This window comes from Elephas maximus, chromosome 6, assembly GCF_024166365.1.
Source record: "Elephas maximus indicus isolate mEleMax1 chromosome 6, mEleMax1 primary haplotype, whole genome shotgun sequence".
In the NCBI taxonomy this organism is placed as follows: domain Eukaryota; kingdom Metazoa; phylum Chordata; class Mammalia; order Proboscidea; family Elephantidae; genus Elephas; species Elephas maximus.
Window position 1 is genome coordinate 111,878,551 of NC_064824.1, and position 13,930 is coordinate 111,892,480.

A 13,930-nucleotide genomic window follows, 5' to 3' on the forward strand; every position below is an offset into this window, starting at 1 on the left:
ACATTGGTGGTTCTGCTCAAGAAACTTTGCAGCATTACTTTTCAAAGTATTTTTTAAATTTGTTGTGGGTTTACATTTTAGATAAGATAAATAAAACATAAGCTCATTTCTATAATTCATCAAGTTATTGAAAGTAAGACAGCTTTAGTAGACTCAATAGATTTTCATAAAAGTTTAAATTCCTTTTGTAAAAGATATACATTTTTACTAATAATTGTGTATCCTGATTGTTTTGGACCATTGGAGGAGACTTAACTACTTTTTAGCATTTTTTCTATTTTGGTGAGATAATTCTAGTTGTTAGGGGAATTGAGTAATCTGTTGTACTATACTAAATAGTTATAGTAATATAATGGTGCTGATGATGATAATAATGGTAATAATATTTATCAAGTATTTTCCATGTGCCAGAGAGTATGCAAGCCATTTTACTGAAATAGTTAATTGAATACTCTTAGAGGCCACTTCTATGCCCGTTTGACAGATGCTGAATCTGATGTGTACAGAGGTTACACAGCTTGCCTAAAGTCACATTGGTATACAATCTCTTCTATATTGAATGTGATCTTAGTAACATACTATAATTACTCTAATGAAGCAACTGGATCTATTAGCTCGTTATTGATAGAGATACAATATTAGATTTTATCTCCTCTTCTAGAAAAAATATTGTACTATTTTTGAGAAAAACTCATTCAACTTGGCACATTTTGGAACTAAATTGTTTTTATAGGCCTATCAGGACATTCTGTCAAACTCTTTTAAAATATGGACTTAAAAGGAATGTTCCAAGCCATCTTGTCATTATTCCTTTTTCGAAGTGTTTGTACAGGTTCCTTGTTCCTTTTTGAGAACAATTTATCTCTTCTATTGACAGCCTTGTCCCATGCTTTTAAATGAGAATAGGATCATTTTATAAATGGGTGAGAATTCAGGTGAGATTCTTTTTGTTTTCACAACAAAATGTCAACTCGGTCATTTATTTTTTACTGACCACTCAAAGCTCTCTCCCTCTTCTTGCTCCATATTTGCCAGACTCAAGGTGGCAATAGAAAAGTTCTTGGTGGCATAGTGGTTAAGAGTTTGGCTGTTAACCAAAAGGTTGGAAGTTCAAATCTACCAGCTGCTCCTTGGAAACCTCCTGGGGCAGTTCCACTCTGTCCTGTAGCATTGCTATAGGGTTGCTATGAGTTGGAATCAACTCGTTGGCAGCGGGTCTGGTTTGGTTTTTCTTGTTTTGGTCCATTTTTAGTTATAGGGAGGCCTGTGTTTCTGACCCTTGTGAGTTAGGGCTTTTTCAGCATTCCTGCCCTTTCTCACCTTCTCAACTGAAGCCAAAACTCTTCCTCGTATTTGCAGTTGGTATTGGCGGAAGTTTCATACCCTCTACTCCAGCAGTCTCCTGCTGTATGAGACCTCTCTGTGCCATTTTGATAGAATTTTAGGCCCAGTCCATCAGGGACAGGTAGTTTTTCTTTTACCTTTCCTGTTCTTGTAGAGTGTTACCTGTGCCCTGTGTGCTACCCTTATTGTGGGGCCCTAAAAAGTAGATGGGTTTTATACCTTCCCTCCTCAGCAGCCACCTGTCATCACCTGTCATGTTTGTACCATCAGGGAACTCTCTCTGGTCCCCTGCCCTGCTTCTAAGATTTCTTCTGTGTACTTAGTGGAGGTCTGTGGGAAAGAGCTTGCGAATGAATTTGAACTCTCCCATTGTCAGGTGCCCCATCTATTTCAGCCTGACATGCTAACCCATACTTGGCCCTACATAGTTCTTTACAATTTTAGTTGATTTCTGGTTGTCTTTCTCCTGTGCTTGGAGTGGCTTGTCTGTATTTTGATTTTGATTACTTGATTGCCTTGGTACCTAAGCTCTCTGATGGGTTTAAGAAAAGTTATTATTTTGTAGTTTATCTGGCCCTTTTTCTTTATTAGGATGGGGCAATCAATGTTCTTTGCAGGTTTCTACATCCAAATTAGAAGGAGAAATTCTGATTTAACTTTTGAACCCAATAATTAAAAATTATATTTTCAAACAGCCATATAAATATATAGCTAAAACTATAAATTTGAACTATTTTGGAATCAATGAAACTATGCCCAAGAGTCATGTGATATCAGTTTTCACAGCATAATGAACTTGACAGTGAAAATTATATCCCTGGTCTATCTGCAACAAAAAAATTGGAAGATGTATTTATATTCTTATTTTGAATGTAGGCTTTATTGTTATTGGATGCAGACCACCCTAAACCATGGTATATTTTGTGTTAGTAGTAAGTATGTAAAACTCTAGTACTAATGTTGAAAAAGAAACTATGGATACTTGAAGGAAAATTAATATTAATATTTGTTTTTAAGATAGAGAAGTCTTGGCCAATAAAACAACAAAAAAAAACTTGACTCTTCATTCAATATTATTGTCAATATCATTTTTTGAAATAAGTTTCTTGTAAGAGTGGAAAAAATGGATGGCTGACTATGTTATAAATTGGCCTATAACTGTTTTTTAAAATGCATCTAAATATGGGAAAATATGTCACTTTCAAACAACAGCATTAAATAATATACAGTCATGCATCGCTTGATGTCTAGTGTTCTGTGAAGTAGGACATTATGTGATTTGACGTTGTGGGAACACCATATTACATGCAGGCAGTTCCTGGGTTATGAACATCCAACTTACAAACAATTTGTACTTAAGAATGAACTGCCATAAAGCCTATTATGTTAAAAATTTGAGTTAAATACATACAGTGATTTGTAATAACAAATGCACACACTACTTTTGTGACTCTAATGAAAACACTTTGTGGTTTGGAAGTGTTTCTTAAGTGTTAGGTATTCTGTGTCCCTTTCTCTGATTGGAATTTCTGAACCCTATCATAACCTTATGGGACCATGGATGTATTTGTGGTTGGACATTTCCAGATGGATGTTATGTGGCGCATGACTATATTCTAATGTACTGCAAAGAATTCTTGAACCAATAGTTCGAACTGCTGTTAACTAGGTTTTAACTCAGGGAAAGCATGGACAGTAATGGGTTTTGATTTCATTGGTTATTGTTTGCCTGAAATATCATCTATAAAGACATGTTAATTTGTGAAGAGCTTCATGTCAAAACAATAAAGGATTTTTTTTTTTTTTTAAGAAGTCTAGATACAGGGAAAATGCAGAGCAGAATTCAAGTTCTCATGGACTCCAGACTTTCTGGATCCACGGGGGCTGGATAAACCCCTGAGACTATTGCCCTGAGGTAATCTTTAAAACTTAAACCAAAAATATATCCCAAAGTCTTCTTAAAACAATTGTTTAGCCTAACTAGTAAAAAATGTCTGCCTTGAGCATTATGCTCTTTTAAGAACTATCTGTATGGGATCAAGGAGACAACAGCAACTGGAAAGGCTAAATAGGAACCTTAGGGGACAGTGAGTTTATGTTAGTAGGGGAAGAACAACTCAGAAAAGGAGGGTGAGAATGGTTGCACCACTGGAAGGATATAATCAGTGTTGCTGAATTCTACATGTGTAAACTGTTGACTTGGTATATGTTTTGCTGTGCATATTCTCATCATCAGCAATAAAATAAAAGGGACTTAGAAGATATATCAAACAGTTGCAAAACAGAGACTTTATTTGGTTTCTTATTTTTCAAGAAAATTGAATTGGACATTTATGAGATAATTGGAAATTCGAACGCTGGCTGGTTATTTTATGACATTAAGGATTGATAATTGTTTTAGCTGTAATAATCGTATTGCACTTATTTGAAAAAGAGAGTAATCCTTATAGTTTAGAGATGAGTACTGAAATGTTTCTAGATAAAATGATACAATATTTGGAATTTGCTTCAAAATAATATGGGAGGGAGGAAATGTATGAGAATGTGAACGGGCAAGGTTGGTTGTTGGGGCTGAGTGGTGGGTACATAGAGAATCATTATGTAGATATTTTTATGTATGCTTGAAATTCTCTATAGTAGGTTTTTAAAAATCTTAAAGAAGAAGTTTAGCTACATAAAATATGTTATTGTGTGCACAATGAGAAAATAATCTATGGCGTGGAAAGCTTGGAGACTGTTAGTTCACATCAAGGCCTTGCACGCTGTGAAGGTGCAGCAGCCATTGTGCCAATAAGAAAAAAACTGGCCGAGAGTTGGCATCCTGATTTGCTATGACAGTAAACCAGCAATTAAAAAATGGTGGTAATTCTTAAGTTTTTGAGAAACTTAAAATGAGAAGTAGTACTAAGCGATTAGCATACCCTTGTTTACCTTGGGAAAATTGTTACATTTCAAATTCATGATTTATGTCTTAGGTTTTGCTTTTCCTTCATGAAATAAAACAAAAGTCTCAAAAAGGGTCAAAACCTGGAAATAATAAATTGTTCATGTAATCATGGCAATATTCCTTAGATGATTTTTCAAGTCTGAAGATTTTTAATAAACAATTTCTTGCTTCTCTGAGATTATCGCCATGATAATGAGCTTGAGGGTTAGATACAGAGAGTTGACCAGAGTACCGTCAGTCGTTTGACATATTGTTTATTTACATGTGAATGAAAACTACAAAATAAGCAGTAATATGAAGAATACAGACCATTAAAAAGAGAAGAAGAAAAGAATGAGAGGGAGGAAGAAGGAATGGATCAGGCATTTTCAGTCCACCATATGCCACATGTGACTTGATCTTGCAGCAAGAAGGCTTACTGATCAGCATACTCTCCATCAGGAGCCTGAAAACCTAGCATCGTCCCACTGCTTTGGCAGCATCCTGGTCACAGTTCCTCGGTGATTGATGTGACAGAGCTCGTAAAGCAAAAGTCTGTTTGTATGCTTTATTTTGTGAGTCTGATTTTTGAAATATTGCGACTCAGAGAAGCAGATTCCTTCCATTCTGATCCTACTATGAGATGGCAGTGATCTGACTGAGTCTACTTTTCGGAATGTGAGTTTCAGTGCAATGGCTCTTTGTCAGTTAATCAAGACTGTTAGAAAACTATTTTTTCATTATAAGAGATTTTATATTAATATATTAAAACTAACGTATTATGGAGGTGAGTGAAGAACTCATTAATTTTTCACGTACAGCCTGGGTTTAGGAAGAATTCTCTTGCTTGATTTATACTAGGAGTTTGCAAAAGATAAATGCTTTTCTGTGACAACATTGTTATTGAGGACCTTTCTCATCAAATTACCGGCTATTTCTAGTAATATGATCTGTAGGTGGGATACATTTTCAATATGTATTACCAGGATAAAATCTTGATTTTATACAATTTACATGCTATTTTTCCCCAATTATCGGAACTAAGTAACCCAATATATTCCCTTTTAGCCTTATATTCTAGGAAGCACTGAATTAAATTTTGTTATTTGTAATTATTTTGAATTATCCTCTTTTATATGTATTTATATGTTGTTAGCCAAATATTCTTTGGAAATGTATGAGTTATAAACTATTCTGGCAGCATACTTTTAATTTTCATTTATTTAACTGAAATGTGGATGAATAATATTTTTGAAACTAGGTTTTGGCCTTTTCGTACTCCCCTTCCATATACATTATGTTGATTGTTATACGTCAATGAGAATTATAGTGGTCTATACATTTTTTCAATTATCTTTTGAATTGTGCGATACTTCATTTGAACTGATAAGTAAATAATTTTTCAGAAAGGAATTAACAGTGATTTTAAAATTTTTTATTATTATTTTCAGCAAGGCTAGAGAAGATCTGCTGAAAACTCAAAAAGAACGTGATTTTCATCGAATGCACCACAAGCGAATAGTCCAGGAAAAAAACAAATTAGTTAATGATCTCAAAGGGTAAGCTGCTGATATTTGTTGACATATTTATTAAGCAATTATTTAATTAGTGTTAAGTAACTAATATTAACTTCTTAAGTAACTTCTCTGGTAGAAGTTTTCAGACGAAAGTTCACCATTTATTGAATATCTACTGTGTGCTAGACACTAGACTATATGTTTGAAATACAAAGATGAGTAAGTCAAGGCTCTTTCTATCAAGGGACCCAGTGACTAACGGGGGTGGGAAACAGAATTATGCAGAGTATACTGCACCGTTGCTTTGCTAGTCGCCCACCCAGACTGGGACATGAGAGGGTTTAGGTATGTATTTGCAGAGGGACTGAACTCTGAAGTATGAGTAGCAGTTAATAGAGTGAGGGATTGGGGTTAGCAGGGTGCTCTGGGAAGATGGCACATCTGTAGAAAGGCACCAAGTCATGAAAGAACTTGACATGTTTACCAACCTGGAAGCATAGAGAGCGAAGTGTGGATGAGGCTTGATGAGTGGAGACATACCATGAATAGCCTTGAATTTATGCTAAGGCTTTTAGAAATTATTCTGAAGACATTGTTTAGGTTTGTTTCACTCACCTGTCTTCTCCCCCAAAAGCGAGAAGTAAAGAATTTATAATCCCTAACTAAAATTCCCCTTTGCTTGCTCTGGGGTAGTACTGTCCAAGAGAGCTTTCTGTGATGATAGAAATGTTGTGTATCTATACTGTACAATACAATAGTCACTGGCTGCAAGTGCTTATTGAGTACATGATTTCTAAATTTTAAATTGAGGAATTAGATTTTTAAATTTTAATTAATTTAAATAGTCACTTTTGGCTAGTGGCTACTATATTAGACAGCACAGGTTAAGAACGGTGGTGAGAATTACTGTCTCTTCTAGGCTTACCCTCCCCCCTCCGCCAGCTATTAAGATTTCTCAATCTCCTCTAATCTGTCCTGTGGAGTTTCAGAATTCATGTAATTTCAAACTTAGCAATATATTAGAAACCAGAGTTTTCTGATTTTTCTTAAGTTGAACCTCCATCGGAATAAAGCACCACTTCAAAAGAGGCATTATATTAATTTAAACATTTAGCCTTTAAACTTTCAACTGAAAATATCCCCTGAAGTCATCTTAAAACCGAACAATAGTTTAGCTCAACTAATAAAAAACGGTGTGCCTTGAGCATTATGCTTTTTTATGGACTATCTATACGGGGTCAAATTTTGACAACAGCAACTCAAAAGATTAGATAGGAATTTTAAGGAGCAATGAGTTTATGTTAATGAGGGAGGAACAGCTCAGAAAAGGATGGTGAGAATGGTTGCACAACTGGAAGAATGTAATCAGTGTCATGAAATTGTATATGTAGAAACTGTTGAATTGGTATAGTTTTGCTGTGTATATTCTTAACACCAACAACAAAATAAAATTTAGAAAAAAAAAAAAATTCAGCCTAGGAAACCCTGCGGGGCAGTTCTACTCTGTCATATAGGGTCTCTAAGAGTCAGAATCAACTCAATGACACACAACAACAGCAAACAGGATAAAGAGGGACATAAAATTTAAATGTCCAGAATACCTTGCTTTCTTCCCACTTATGGAAGGCAGGGCATTATCTGAGGAAATTAAGAGGAAATATGGACTGCGTTTCCTTGTAGCAGGATTTTAAGTGTCAATTATATTACAGGGTAAGTTTGCTGACCACAGCTTAATAGCTTTAACTTTGTACGAAAGCATGATATAAAGAAAAATTTACAGACAAAAAAAAAAAAAGAAGAAACTTTACCCTGCTCCCACTCCTTGTCCTAATACATACAGACTTCAGTACTTCAGTACTTGTGTTTATGGCCGTTTGAGAGCATCTTTGCCTATGATTTTGGCAGCTGAAACATAGTTCCCTACTGTTGCTTCTTGATGGTATACTCTTTGGTACATTGCCATATCATTTCACTTGTTTTTTGAGTCTCTAGCCTATGTTGAGTCTCTGGCCTATGTTTTGAGGCTCTAGCCTGGATGCTGAGAAAATAATCTGAGAAGCTGGACTATAAGAAGAATGGGGCATCAGGATTGGAGGAGGACTCATTAACAACCTGCTATATGCAGATGACACAACCTTGCTTGCTGAAATCGAAGAGTACTTGAAGCACTTACTGACCTCACACATTAAGAAAACAAAAGTCCTCACAACTGAATCATGATAGAGAAAAGACTGACGTCAAGGATTTCATTTTACTTGGATCCACAATCAATGCTCATGGAGGCAGCAGTCAAGAAATCAAAAGACGCATTGCATTGGGCAAATCTGCTGCAAAAGACTTCTTTGAAGTGTTAAAAAGTAAAGATTTCATTTTAAGGACTAGGGTGCATCTGACCCAAGCCATGATATTTTCAGTAGCCTCTTGTGCATGTGAAAGCTGGACAGTGAATAAGGAAGATCGAAGAACAGATACCTTTGAATTATTGTGTTGGTGAAGAATGTTGAATATACCATGGACTGCCAAAAGAATGAACAAATCTGGCTTGGAAGAAGTACAGCCATAAGCAAGGATGGTGAGACTTTGTCTCACATACCTGGGACATGTTATCAGGAGGGACCAGTCCCTGGAGAAGGACATCATGCTTGGTAGAGGATCAGCAAAAGAGAGGAAGACCTTCAATGAAATGGATTGACATAGTGGCTGCAACAGTGGGCTCAAGCATAACAATGATTATAAGGATTGTGCAGTACCGGGGAGTGTTTCCTTTCTGTTGTACACTGAATCAACTCAGCCATACCTAACAACAACAGTTGTTCAAAATTATATATGTTAAGTTTCTTAGAGTGCAAAAACCCAGCATTTTCAGATTATGCATTTTATCTCCATATTTTGTTATCTTGGGGACCCTGGCGAAGAAACCCACGACCATTGTAATCCAACCTGCTTGGCATATATTCAGATAGCCTTTGTTTCTACATTTATCATTAAGAGTAATGTCTCCATTTAACCATCTGGATGAATCACTAACATGCATTTTGTAAGGACCTAGAAGAAAATTTCAACAATTCCATCAGAGTCACACACACACACATACACACGCACATGCGCAAGCACAAACACTGCAAATCGAGTAAGCAAATCACCATTGAAAATCTTGTCTAACAACTGCCATTGTGTAATAAATCAGGGAAATAGGAGTTTTTTTTTTTTCCCAATTGTGCTTTATGTGGAAGTTTACAGAGCAAATCAATCTCCCATTTGATAGTTTGTACATAAAATGTTTCATGACCATGGTTTCACGCCCAACCATGTGGGAGGAGTATTTCTGATGCCAGGCAAAGTTAAGATTTGATTCCTCTGTGTGATATTGTACTTAGATATTTCCGTTGTGTATCCATATTTCCTTTTATGGAAACCGTTAAAAGTTGACCTTATTTTTTTTTCCTGTAACTTCTTTAACTGACAGTTTGATAATTCGTTGATTTTACTTATCAATTTTACAATATTTCTCATGTATCATTTATTTTGTATTATGAGTATACTTATTTTCAGAACTGTCAATACCAAAAATTAGAACTTGCAAACAGATGAACTGTGTGGTACTTGTGAAACTTATTAAAAGGATATATCCTTTCAAACGATTAAACATTTCTCTGAGTCGTTTTTTTGCTGTATTCCAGTGATATCCTATGTATTGCTTATTCTTTGAACAGATAATTGTTGAGTGTATCTCATAAAGCAGATGCCAAAGTCAGTAAATAAAGGAAAACCTGTATTGTTGAAATTTTCCTTAAATTGTCCACAAATTATAGTATGCATGGCTTTGTGTATACAACTCTTTACCAGGATATATGTCTATTAACGTATAATGTTTATGGAAGTGCGTAGTGTATGGAAAGAAATATATATATATGCTAAGGACGGCAGTGGGTTAGGTTAAGCTCATTAAGTGGAATGGAAGGATAGTATTGTACATACTACTTACACTTTTATTTTTATTACTCTCTCCACATCACTTTGTTGAGTATGGTAGAATTAACATACATTACATGAATGTATAATGTAAAGGTACTGCTAGGTTTTATTGCTGTTATCAGTGAAGTATAATCATAAATTATGTTAATAGAAAATGCTATTTCCAAATAAATGGCTTTCATAAATACTTTAATGAAAATATTTATTGCACAAAATGAGGACTACTGTTCTAATACTTTAGTAGGATATCATTTAAAATTATTTTGGGGGACTTCTGCTTTGGGCAGTGAAAGTAAGAAGTGTGGACTAGCTTTCCAACCATAAAGAACTACAAAACTGGGCAAAATATATGAAGCAATTATTTTTTTAAGATGTTGGAAAATTGACAGCTCAGGCCTGTGATGCCTAAAAGAAGGAAGACACACACAGAGTGAGCAGCATGATCACCCCAGCTTCCTGCCTTGAGGTACTTTTGAGATCACAGTGCAGCAAGGTAGAACCGAAGAAGAATAAAGTGGTCATGCTCAGCAGATGGGCCAGATATCAGGGTTAAGAACTTCACAATGGGATGGCATTTACAGGACAAGATACCTGAAATGAGAAAGGTATATGAAAAGGAAGTCAGGAAATCTCTGTAGTGGTTCCCCTTAGTCTTTGGTTAAATGCTAAGTTGTGGAAGTACAGGGTGCAAGAATATGGGGACTGGCAAAAAACAGCTCCTGGGAAGATGTGAGCAAAATGGAGGTTGCATAGTGCTGGGAGGTGTAGGAGTTCTAATCACCTACAATGGAGGGACCTCATTACTCTCAATATTCTCAGTACTCTGAGAATCTAGTTAAGACCCTTAATAAGCTACACCTTAGGAGGATTATTCTAGTCCTAGGGAAGGGACTACTTTAAACTTGCCATAAAAACAAAAACATAAAAGCAAACCTTGAGAGACTTAAATTGACCCTTTAGTAACAAAGCCAGAACAAAACTCTTTAAAGGAAGATAACAAAATCCAGACAAATAATGTATGTATGTCCAACATATAATAATAAAAAAATATATATACATATATATAAAGAAGCAGAAAGTATCTGGTGACCAGAAAATAAAAAATGAAAAAACAGTCCCAGAGATAGCAAAAATAATATAATTAGCATATGAAGACTTTAAAATAACTATTAAGAAATGTTTAGGGATTTAAGGAAAATGATGAATATTATGAGTGAGCAGGTGGGAAACTTCATAAGTGAAATGAAAACTTTAAAGAGAAAGATCCAAATGGAATTTCTAGAACTGAAAAACAATATTTTCAATGAAGATTTCCTAAATGGTCTTATTATTAGAAGATTGGACATTGCAGAAGAAAAGGTTAGTGAATACGAAGTGAGAAAAATAGAAAATAATCAAACTGAATCATAAAAAGAAAGGGAAAAAAAAAACTGAAAAGAGATGAAAGAGCCTCTGAGAAAAAAAAGTCAAACAGAACCTGTTCGACAATATTAAGCAACATATCATACATGGTTTTGGAATCTCAAGAGGCTGGAGGTGGGGGAAGTTTCAGAAGTTTCTACTTGGTCTTGCCCACTCTGATAGGTCTTATAGCACAAAGGACCCAAGGTGAAGATTACTCCAACTGCCAAGAATATCAATTCAAATTTTTACTTCAGTACTGTGGAATTGGAAACCCTGCTGGAATAGTGGTTAAGTGCTACAGTTGCTAAGCAAAAGGTCAGCAGTTTGAATCCGCCAGGCGCTCCTCGGAAACTCTACGGGGCTGTTCTACCCTGTCCTATAGGGTCGGTATGAGTCGGAATGGACTCGACGGCAGTGGGTTTGGTTTTTTTGGTTTTTACTGTGGAATTGACCACTTGGTGGTTCAATGGACCCAGTAAGCCCATTGTGAGCCAGACTTTAGCCAAAACTCCATTTATTACTTGGACCCTGTAGGTCCATATTCTAACAGAAGGGCCATGATGTTGTGTTGGGTATCTGTATATCAATGGCAGTTCCTTCCCCCAGTGTACAGTCACCCAAGTAAACAGCCACATGACCTTTTGTGGATGGGGCTATTGCTATAGAATAGAATTACTCTGGTGTTGTGGAGTCCATTTTCTATGGTCTGCCAGGGCCACTGAGGCATTAACCCATGGCCGAGTGTTGGCTATCACTTTTTCCACATTTATAAGAGTCACCACAACAGTGATATTTGTAGTCTATTAAGTGTGCAGTAGCGTTATGTCTATAAAAACAATGTTATTGTTGTCAGGTGCTGTTGAGTCAGCTCCAACTCATAGTGACCCTATATGCACAACAGAATGAAACACTGCCAGTCCTAAGCCATCTTCATAGTCATTGCTACGTTTGAGCCTGTTGTTGCAGCCACTGTGTCAATCCGTCACATCGTGGGTCTTCCTCTTTTTTGCTGACCCTGTACATTACCAAGCATGATGTCCCTCTTCAGGGAATGGTCCTTCCTGATAACATGTCCACAGTACGTGAGACAAAGTCTTGTCATCCTCTCTTCCAAGGAACACTCTGGCTCTACTTCCAAGACAGACTTGATCGTTCTTCTGGCAGTCCATGGTATATTCACTATTCTTTGCCAATGCCATAATTCAAAGCCATCAATTCTTCTTTGTTCTTCCTTATTCATTGTCCAGCTTTTGCATGCATATAAGGCAATTAAACAACGCATATACCTTAATTAAAAAATACTCTATTGCTAAAAAGTGTTAATCATCATCTGACCCTTCAGTGAGTTATAATCTTTCTGCTGGTGGAGAGTCTTGTCTGGACGTTGATGGCTCCTGACTGATCAGAGTGGTGGTTGCTGAAGGTTAGGGTGGCTGTGGCAATTCCTTAAAATATGACAATGAAGTTTGCTGAATCAATTCACTTTTCCTCTTACGAAAGATTTCTCTGTAGCACATAATGCTGTTTGATAGCATTTTACCCACAGAACTTTTTTCAAAACTGGAGTCAATCCTCTTGAACTTGCTGCAGCATTATCAACTATGTTTATGTAATATTCTAAATCCTTTGTTGTCATTGCAACAGTGTTCACAGCATTTTCACCAGTAGATTGCATCTCAAGAAACCACTTTCTGTGCTCATCCATAAGAAGCAACTCCTCATTCATTAAAATTTTACCAGATTGCAGCAATTCAGTCACATCTTCAGGCTCCACTTCTAATTCTAGTTCTCTTGTTATTTCCACCACATCTGCAGTTACTTCCTCCACTGAAGTTTTGAACCCCTCAAAGTCATCCATGAGGGTTAGAATCAGCTTCTTCTAAACTCCTGTTAATGTTGATATTTTGACCCCCTCTCGTGTATCATGAATGTTCTTAACGGCATCTAGAATGGTAAATCCTTTCCAGAGGTTTTCAATTTACTTTGCCCAGATCCATCAGAGGCATCATTATATATGGAAGCTATAGCCTTACAAAATGTATTTCTTAAATAATAAGACTTGAAACTCAAAATTAATCCTTGATCCATGGGCTACAGAAGGGATGTTGGGTTGGCAGGCATGAAAACAACATTAATCTCCTTGTACATCCCCATCAAAAATCTTGGGTGACTAGGCACATTGCCAATAAGCAGTAATATTTTGAAAGGAATCTTTTTTTCTGAGCAGTAGGGCTGAACAGTGGGCTTCAAATATTCAGAAAACCATGTGGTATACAGATGTGCTGTCATTCAGGTTTTGTTCCGTTTACAGAGCACAGGAAAAGTAGATTTAATGTAATTCTGAAGGGCCCTATGATTTTTGGAATAGCAAATGAACATTGGCTTCAACTTAAAGTCACCAGCTGCATTGGCCCCTAACAAGCCAGTCAGCCTGTCCTTTGAAACTTTGAAGCCAAGTATTGACTTCTCTCTAGCTATGAAAGTCCTCGATGGCATCATCTTCCAATATAAGGCTGTTTCATCTACCTTGAAAATCTGTTATTTACTACAGCCACCTTCATCAATTATCTTAGCTAGACCTTCTGGATAACTTGCAGCAGCTTCAACATCAGCATTTCTTTACCTTGCACTTTTCTGTGATAGAGATGGCTTCTTAAACCTCATGAACCAACCTCTGCTAGCTTCAAACTTTTCTTCTGCAGTTCCCTCACCTCTCAGGCTTCATACAATTGAAGAGAGTTAGGGCCTTGCTATGGATTAGACT

At 36.3% G+C, this 13,930-nt stretch overlaps 1 protein-coding gene across 5 annotated transcripts in view; it reads left to right on the forward strand.

Moving 5' to 3' along the window:
• SPAG16 (sperm associated antigen 16) overlaps positions 1–13,930 on the forward strand; it is a 1,001,052-nt gene that overhangs the window by 34,895 nt on the left and 952,227 nt on the right. For all 5 annotated transcript variants that reach the window (XM_049888941.1, XM_049888942.1, XM_049888944.1 and 2 more), the window contains one exon: positions 5,722–5,829. In XM_049888941.1, coding sequence (XP_049744898.1) covers positions 5,722–5,829 — 108 coding nt within the window. The remainder of the gene's footprint in view (positions 1–5,721; positions 5,830–13,930) is intronic.